At 63.8% G+C, this 8,221-nt stretch overlaps 3 protein-coding genes across 9 annotated transcripts in view; 1 reads left to right on the top strand and 2 right to left on the bottom strand.

The window, feature by feature from the left end:
- Positions 1 to 32: 32 nt before the first annotated feature.
- Positions 33 to 5,214, top strand: PAQR6 (progestin and adipoQ receptor family member 6). Of its 5 annotated transcripts, none has more exons than XM_072829960.1 (9): positions 33 to 746; positions 1,949 to 2,024; positions 2,162 to 2,279; positions 2,426 to 2,553; positions 2,664 to 2,869; positions 3,114 to 3,240; positions 3,610 to 3,706; positions 3,872 to 4,022; positions 4,296 to 5,214. In XM_072829960.1, the coding sequence occupies exons 4-9, from the start codon at positions 2,447 to 2,449 to the stop codon at positions 4,568 to 4,570; spliced, it is 963 nt and encodes a 320-aa protein (XP_072686061.1). In that variant the 5' UTR covers positions 33 to 746; positions 1,949 to 2,024; positions 2,162 to 2,279; positions 2,426 to 2,446; the 3' UTR covers positions 4,571 to 5,214. The 5 variants fall into 5 exon arrangements, with proteins under 5 accessions (XP_072686061.1, XP_072686060.1, XP_072686062.1 ...); XM_072829962.1 differs by lacking the exon at positions 33 to 746 and adding an exon at positions 1,208 to 1,329; XM_072829959.1 differs by lacking the exon at positions 2,162 to 2,279 and having other exon boundaries at positions 148 to 746.
- A 100-nt stretch (positions 5,215 to 5,314) lies between these two features.
- Positions 5,315 to 6,187, bottom strand: BGLAP (bone gamma-carboxyglutamate protein). Its single transcript, XM_072829970.1, has 4 exons — positions 6,047 to 6,187; positions 5,877 to 5,918; positions 5,712 to 5,781; positions 5,315 to 5,582 (listed from the first exon to the last, which is right to left on the bottom strand). Exons 1-4 carry the CDS (start codon positions 6,114 to 6,116, stop codon positions 5,453 to 5,455), a joined length of 312 nt encoding a protein of 103 aa, XP_072686071.1. The 5' UTR covers positions 6,117 to 6,187; the 3' UTR covers positions 5,315 to 5,452.
- LOC140635373 (solute carrier family 25 member 44) overlaps positions 6,076 to 8,221 on the bottom strand; it is a 37,511-nt gene continuing 35,365 nt past the window's right edge. For 2 of the 3 annotated variants that reach the window (XM_072829945.1, XM_072829948.1), the window contains one exon: positions 7,486 to 7,953. In XM_072829945.1, coding sequence (XP_072686046.1) covers positions 7,900 to 7,953 — 54 coding nt within the window. In that variant the 3' untranslated portion in view covers positions 7,486 to 7,899. Of the gene's footprint in view, positions 6,213 to 7,485; positions 7,954 to 8,221 lie in introns of those variants that run through there. The other variant, XM_072829946.1, reaches the window with a different exon arrangement.

The raw sequence follows: 8,221 nt of genomic DNA, 5'->3' as shown, positions 1-8,221 counted from the left end.
CCTGTCTCCTGGTGCTGTTCTGTACAGTCGTGTTGGGATGTTGGTGCTTTCTCGCTGAAATGGCATTTTGGGAAAGTTTCTTCGAGGTGAACCCCTCAAAACTGACAGCTCAGGCGGAAGGAAGTTCCACGGCTGGTTTTGTGGAAGACGCGGTCAAGTTCGGAGGCCCTGTGAGCAGGGGTGTGGGCAGGAAGCTTAAAGAAGGCGGCTGCGCCCCAAGGGCCACACTCGGGGTCCCTGGCCTTGGTCCCCCTGCCGGGACTGGCAGTGTGTCAAGATGGGCAGGAATGGCGATTCCCTGGTGGTTGAACCAGCATTTACTGAAGGCATTTGCCCTGGACTGTGCCAGCCCCCAGGTGCTGAGAAGCATCCGGACACAGAGAGGTGCTTCCTGAAACCACACATCAGGATGGGGACTCAGCCTTGTCTGCGGAGGGGGCCATGCGGCTCCCGCCTGTCAGGGCCAGTCTGGTGTCCGTGGGTGTGGGTGGAGCTGGAGGGGCTGGCTGTGTGCAGGAGGCTGAGTGAGCTGCCTGCTAATGGGGCCGGGCCACCCTGAGCTGCTCCCTGGGGGCTGGACAAGGCCTGGATTGTTCCTTGGCTCCTTTTGTCTCACTCCCCGCCCAGGCCTGGCCCGCCTGCCACTCTCTCCCTCCCGTCAGACTGGCTGGCAGGAGCCTGGGACTCTGCCGGAGGAGCCCTGGGCCTGCTGACCCACCAGCGTAGGAGCACCGGCCAAGCTTGGGGTAAGGACGCTCACCTGGGGCTGTGACACCTGCTCTGGCTCCCTCCTCGGTTTCCATGGCTACAGCACACACTCCTCCAGAGACCCTAAACCCTGCTGCTGAGGGACAGGACCCTGAAGGGAGCTAGGCCCTGGCATCTTCACTCCCAGCCAGCTCCCAGGGAGATGGGCAGCAGGCAGGATGGGTCACACCACCCGATCCCATTCCTGGGAGGCTTCATCTTAAAAGCTTAGCCAGGGCATGGGGGCTAGAGACAGGGTGTATCTTTGCCTAGCAGGGTCCCAGGCACCTAGCTCAGGGGCCCAGGGCCTGGCAGGAGCAGAGGTGTAGGAGGGGGGCCCACTAGCCCTGTGAGGTCCAGAGTGCTCCGCACCAACCGCCACAGCTGGCGGCAGGAAGAGGGGTGGGGCCAGCTGCATTGTTGCAGGGATATTTTGGCCTGAGGAGGGGGAGGGTCTTACTCTCCCTTCCCCGGGGCGGCTCCACCCGCCTGGCTGGCCCAGCCCCTCTGCTGGTGCCAAGGAATGTGCCTGGAGTGGCAGGCGGGGCAGCGGAGCTGCGGCCACCCGGAGGCAGTGCACAGGTCTGGAGCTGAGGGGTATGGGCTCAGGAGGGTCGGGGGCCCCCAGGACACAAGTGTAGTCCTTAAAGAAGAGCCAGGCACCCACCCCCCATTCGTTGCCCCTCCCACGGCCATCTGGCCTCTCCAGGAATTCTCGGCAAGCGCCATAAACTTTAAGTGTTCAGCCCTGGTTCTGCGGGCCAAGGGGCTTTCTGGTGGGAGGGCAGGGGTGCTCGTGCTCTCTCTGCACTAACCACCCTGACTCGGGGTTCTTTTGAGACAGAAACTGCGGTCAGGGGACCTGGATCCAGAGTCTGGGGCTACTAACCTGGGCAGCCTTTGGGCTGGGGAGCACACTGCAGTTCCACTGTACAGCCCACCTCAGAGGGGGAACTGCTCTGGGCTACGATGGAGAGGGTGGGGTTACATGCTGTGATGACTTGATGACAGGAAGCTGGACGGCCTCCTCCCCCACCCCACCCCCCAGCCTGCAGGAGTCAACTTCACCCTGGCTCCCACCCACACCTGCAGTGTCCTGCACAGCCCAGCCAGGAGCTAGGGGACCAGACCTGGCCGGGTGAGAAGGGGCCAGTGGATGAGGGCAGATTCCTGATTCCCTCACCTTGCACTTTGTCTCTAGGTCAGCGTGGAGGTGCTGGGCTGCCATGCTCAGTCTCAAGCTACCCCAACTCCTTCGAGTCCACCAGGTCCCTCGGGTGAGGGGCTTGACCCACCAGCTCCCATTCCCCAGGCTACTTATGGGGCAGAGGCCCTTCCCTTGAAGCAATAGCGGGGGTGGGGGGTGGTCTCTCCTGCAGGCCGTCTCATCCCTACCATCCCTCTGCCCTCTAAGGAACCTGCTGGCGACCCCTCCCCAGAGCCCCCTCCTTCCCCGGGGCTCCCGGTCTGTGCCCGCCCCCGCCTTCCTCACTGTCCCCTCCTCCGTTTCTCCTCCGCTCTCTGGACCTGCGGTAAGATGGGGGTCCGGTTGGGTTTGGCTTTAGGGCTGTTGTGACCTCCATCCCAGTCTCATCGATGCCGCTTGCAGAGACCTCTCCCGGAGAGGGAGGGTCGGGCGCTGTGACGCCCCTCCTGTGTCCCACCGGCCCCTGCACAGGTGTTCTGGGAGGACGGCATCATGTCTGGCTACCGCCACCCCACCAGCTCGGCCCGGGACTGTGTCCTCAGCTCCTTCCAGATGACCAACGAGACGGTCAACATCTGGACTCACTTCCTGCCCACGTGGTGAGGGGCGCCCCGAGGGCTCCCCGGCGGGCAGGGGCCGGGGCTGTGCGGCCCGCGGGCGGCCGGTGGCCTGAGCACCTGCCCCCCCCTGCCCCCCCCCCGCCCCGCAGGTACTTCCTGTGGCGCCTGCTGGCGCTGGCGGGGGGCCCGGGCTTCCGGGCAGAGCCGTACCACCGGCCGCTGCTTGTCTTCTTGCTGCCCGCCTGCCTCTACCCCTTTGCTTCGTGCTGCGCCCACACCTTCAGCTCCATGTCGGCCCGCGCGCGCCACATTTGCTACTTCCTGGACTACGGCGCACTCAGCCTCTACAGCCTGGGTCAGCCCCACGCGGCCCTCGGGGGGGCGGGGCCCTCGGTGGCAGGGCCCGGGAGCTGCGGGGACCGGGCAAGGGCGGGTCCCGGGAGCGATGGGGGCATGCCCTGGGGTGTCGGGGGACGCTCCGAGCAGGAAAGGGGCGGGGCCGCGGTGTTCTGGGGGCGGGCTCGGACCTGGGCGTTCTGCCCCGGGGCAGGGGTGGGGCCTTGGGATCTCAGCTCCTGCCCCACCCTTTTCCTCTTCAGGCTGTGCCTTCCCCTATGCCGCCTACTCCATGCCGGCCTCCTGGCTGCACAGCCGCCTGCATCAGCTCTTCGTGCCTGCTGCCGCACTCAATTCCTTCCTGTGTACCGGCCTCTCCTGCTACTCTCGGTGGGTTCTCTGCAGGGGCGGAAGGGGCAGTCGGAGGGACAGGACCGGGCACCCCCAAACACACTGGAGGCCAGTGGTGGAGTTCCTGACCGACATGAGTGACCATGTCCCGACTCACCAAGGACTCAGTTGGGGTGCCGCTGGGGTGCTAGCACCACACCACACCTGTGCTAGTTCCACAGCTGCCCAAGGGAGGCAGGTGTCCCCGCTTCACAGCAGTGGTCATTTCCACAGGGGCCACCTGCCCCAAGGGCTTCACAACCTCTTAGCTACACTGACATCCGTCTTGGCCAAAGGACACCTGTCCTGAGACCACCACCTGGAGAAGGGTAACCAGCCTCTCCCTTCTTCCCTCCCTCCCTCCCCTAGCTTCCCTGAACTAGAGAGCCCTGGGCTCAGTAAGATCCTCCGCACAGCTGCCTTCACCTATCCCTTCCTGTTTGACAACCTCCCGCTCTTCTACCGGGTAAGGGGGCCTGGGGCCCCTGATCTTCCCCTAGAGACACTCCCCCCCCCCAGATACCCTCCCCCCATGGAGACTCTCCCCCACAGAGGCCCTCCTGCAGAGTCCCCCCCCCCCCAGACCCTCCACCCCCAGAGCACCCCCCCCACCTCTGCCGTCCTTTGCCAGCTTGGATTATGCTGGGGCAGAGGCCACACCTGTGGGCAGGAGGCGCTGAGCCCCAGCCACAGCTACCACCTCCTCTGTGCGCTACTCACCGGCTTCCTCTTCGCCTCTCACCTGCCCGAGCGGCTGGCCCCAGGGCGCTTTGACTACATTGGTGAGAGCTCAGGAGTGGTCCCTATCCAGGGAGGGGTGCGGGGGGCGGGCAGCATCCCAGGGCAGAGTGAGGGATGGAGTATCACAGCCAGAGACAGGGCCTAGGTCCAGGCTCACCCTCCTCAGATGATGATAAAACCAGTAGCATGTACACTGGGGGCCTGATGCACACCGGCTCACTCCCATGGGTAGGTTTTCTTATTCCCAGAGGATGCAGTAGTCAGGGTGGCCCCTGGACATGTGGTCTGTGCCCTGAGCTGCCCCCACCCCACAGGCCACAGTCACCAGCTGTTCCACATCTGTGCTGTGCTGGGCACCCACTTCCAGCTGGAGGCAGTGCTGGCCGATATGGGATCTCGCCGGGCCTGGCTGGCCATGCAGGAGCCGCCCTTGGGCCTGGTGGGCACAGTAGCCACGCTAGGCCTGGCAGTGGCTGGGAACCTGCTCATCATTGCTGCCTTCACAACCTCTCTGTTTCGGGCCCCCAGCACAAGCCCCCTGCTGCAGGGCAGCCCCTTGGAGGGGGTTGTGAAGGCCAGACGACACTGAGGTCCCATCTCTGAGCCTGCCCCACCCCACCCAGGGGAAGGTAGAGGCCAGGCTGGAGGCTGGGAAGGAGCCCAGATCCCAGATGGGGTCTGATGAGGTGGGGTGCAGGGGGAGCCTGGAGCCAAGAATGGCTGAGGAGAGAGGGCATAGGGAATGAGGGGGCAGAGGAAGTGCTGGCTGTAAGCAGGAGGGGCAAGGAATGTGTGCTTAGTGGGGCCAGGGCAAGTGCTGAGGGTCTGAGAGGGGCAGTGTGAGCATCCAGGCTGCAGCTAGCCCCCGGCAGGAGGCTGGGGACGGGGGTGCTGCGGCCCTTCCACCCACTTCTATCCTGGCCTGCAGGCCTCTGCCCAACACACGGGAGAACTAACATTACTAACGTAGCACCCCCCCACTATGCTGTTCATCAGGCCACGAGGCCCACTGTGCCTTCACCTCCCAAACCAGGTGCCACCTGCCGGCAGTGCTTGGCACCCGCCCCAGTCCCCCAGGATGTGCCTGTCACCACACATAACTCAGTGTGTCCAGGCCTTTGGGTCTTTCTGGATGTCATGGGACGGTGTGGTAGGGGGGCACCCATTATAGTTTTAGGAAGCTGCCTCCCAGGCTTCCAGTTGAGGTGGGTACAAATAAACCAATCAACAGCAGCTTTGGGGAAGTACTTTCTGGGCCTGAAGATGGTACACATCCCCTCCCCTGCCGCCCTCACACACCAATTCCACAGATGCACAGAGACAGCCCCACCAATTCCTCTTCTGGAGTTTATTCTGGAGCAGCTGTGATGACAAGGACCCCACACTTGCAGGGCAGGGAGGTCAGGGTGAGGGGAAGGGAGGGGTTCTGGGAGAAGGGGGGGTGAGGGGGTGGAGAGTGGGGCTGGCCACTCTAGACCGGGCCATAGAAGCGCTGGTAAGCTTCCTGGAAGCCAATGTGGTCAGCCAGCTCGTCACAGTTGGGGTTGAGCTCGCATACTTCCCTCTTGGGTTCCAGGGGATCCGGGTAGGGGGCCGGGGCGCTGACAGGCCAAGAGAGTGGCATCAGCCTCCAGGAAAAACATCTGCTGCCACCCCCCACCCTGGGGGACCTTGGAGTCCGCATCCCTCATCCTGGATTTGCAGCCACAGGGCCCTGGCCCCCTGCTCACCCCAGCCCAGAGTCCAGGTAGCGCCGGAGCCTCCTCACCACCTCGCTGCCCTCCCGCTTGGACACGAAGGCTGTGGAGCAGAAGGGCCAACATCAGGTGGCTGGGGGCTGGCAGGCTGCACACATGTTCCCCCCCCCCCCCCCCCCCCCCGCTCCCGCCTCATACCTGCACCACCTCTGCGGGATTCAGCACTGCTGGGCTTTGCATCTGCAAAGAAGAGTGCCCATTTCACCCCTGCTCATGGGGGGGGGGGGGGGCTGCACCTCCTCTCCCTCCACCAGGACACAGCCTGCAGGAGGGTGGTTGGACTGGGAGCTCGAGGTGGGGGCACTCACCTGCTGGACCAGCCAGGCAGAGGCAGAGTGCGGCCACAGCCAGCAGGGCAAGGACCATCAGGGACCGCATGGTGGGTCGGTTCTGTCTGGGTCTGTGAGCAGCTGCTGCTGGGTCTCAGCCGGCCTGCCTCTCACCGTCAGCACCCTTTATACTCTGGGTCGTGCCCTGGAGGCAAGGGGGGGCACCCACCATGCATGCTGTGGGCGGGCCACCGGCAGATCTGCCAGGGCTATTTGGGAGTCATCCGCCCTGGCTCTGGACGCCAAATCCCAAAGGATGTGGTTGGAACCACAGCTGCCTGGGCAGGTCTGGCCCCACTGCAAGGCATACACCCCAAATCGTCCAGCTCCAGTGTCAGTGGAAACACCAGCTAGGCAGGCCAGGAGGGGCGGGACAGGAGCCTGGGGAGAAAGGGGGGCTCAAGGCCTAAAATAGACTCCGGTAGAGCCGGGCAGCCCCTGGAAGACTGTGATCTGCATGGTCAGCCCGAGGGCAGGAGCCAAACCCCAGGGAGGGAGGGCCTGGGCAGTGATGCCCTCATTGACCTGGAAGCACCCTACCCTGTGGGACGTCCAGGGCAGGCCTGGTGTGGGGCTGGTGCCTCAGGCCAGGACCCCCAAAACCAACAGAGGTGGGCGGTTAGGAAGACAGCTCTTCTGCCTCCAGCAGTGGGGACCCTCTCCCAGGGCCCCTCACAGGTGGAGAGGCAAGGCAAGGAGCAGGGAGACAGGGTGCGCCTCTGGCTCCTGACCTCTGACCCTCTTCCTGCCCTTGTGGCCTCCTCAGTGCTAACAACCGCGGGGACCTGTCTTCCAAGACAGACGTCTAGCCTAAAAAACCCCATCTCAGCACACCTGAGGGTGAGGAAGGAGGGTGTCCTCACTCACCACCCAGCACAGGTGGGGACCTGACATGGCACTTGCTGCCCCCACCCCACAGCCCAAAGCTGGGCAGGAGGGCGTCTCATGTCAATGCTGCAGCTCCCTGGACTCTTGTCAGTGGCCCCAAACAGACCCAACCAAGCCTCCCTGGGGTGAGGTCTTCTCCAGGAAAAACAGTTGTGCACCCTACGTGTACCCATCCACTTCACCCGCCAATCAGAGGAGGCACCTATCCTGCTGCTGGCTGAGCACCCCAATGGCCAGCTGCCCTGGCCAGGGAAGAGGGCCCACCTGCCTGCATGCATGAGCACTCACTGCACCCAAGACCCAACGGAGGCCGCCACAACGAGCTCAACAGGCAGAGAAGGGTGGAAGCCAGGGGTCTGGCTTCTGTGACAAGGGGCCCTGCTGCCTCCTGCACATGGTGGTCGGGTTCACCCCTGCCAGCCCACCTCAGCCTGGAGGCTCCCGGGCACAGTGGCTGAGGCCTTGCTGGTGGAAAGGGGCCCAGGCCCAAGAGACTGGGAGAGGCCCAGCAGAGGAAGCATCCTCACAGATTACAGTGGAGGAAGTTTATTTACGGATGTGGGGAGAACATGGCAAGGGCCCTCAGGCTGGCCAGCAAGGGGGCAATCAGTGCAGACCAGACACAGATTCCCTGAGCCAGGCCGGGGGCGCTCTGGAGTGGGCAAGGGCGGGGCCCTGGCCTAGAGGATGGAAAGCCTGCTGCCTGGTTCCCAGCATGGGAGGGAGATGGCCAACCATCCTCAAAAGGATAAGAAAACAAGGATCTGAAGGTCATGTCTGTATGCGTGTGACCCCAAGGGAGCCCCAAAGTCAGGAGGGATGATCAGGCCTCATCCTCCAGCTAGTTACATCCCCACTCAGGACTGGGCATGTCTCGGTGGTTCTGAGAGGCAGCTCCCCCAGGCCCTTGACCACCATCTGCTCCTGATCCGGCCACCGTCTCCTCACTCAGGCTCCCCCAGCACACCCACCAGCTCCTTCTGTTCTCTGCGCAGGGCCTGCAGCGGCAGGAGGGAACAAACAGGACATGAGAATATCCAAACCCTCTCCCTCCACTCTGCTTGTCCCCAGGCCTCCTTCCCCTAGGATGACATGGAAGGCCCAGCAGGGCATGTGAGGGCCAAGGCCTATCAGAAGGGTCCCCTCTACTCCACAGGGGTTTAGGGCAGGCTGGGGGCTGTAGTCACCAGGGCTGGGCCTCCCCAGAGCGCCCACCATGAATATGAACCCCCAAAGTATGCCCTGATCATCTGACCTCCCACCAGC

Source organism: Canis lupus, chromosome 6, assembly GCF_048164855.1.
Source record: "Canis lupus baileyi chromosome 6, mCanLup2.hap1, whole genome shotgun sequence".
Classification (NCBI taxonomy): domain Eukaryota; kingdom Metazoa; phylum Chordata; class Mammalia; order Carnivora; family Canidae; genus Canis; species Canis lupus.
Note: the sequence above shows the minus strand (reverse complement) of the source record. Positions and strands in the feature narration are given on the sequence as shown.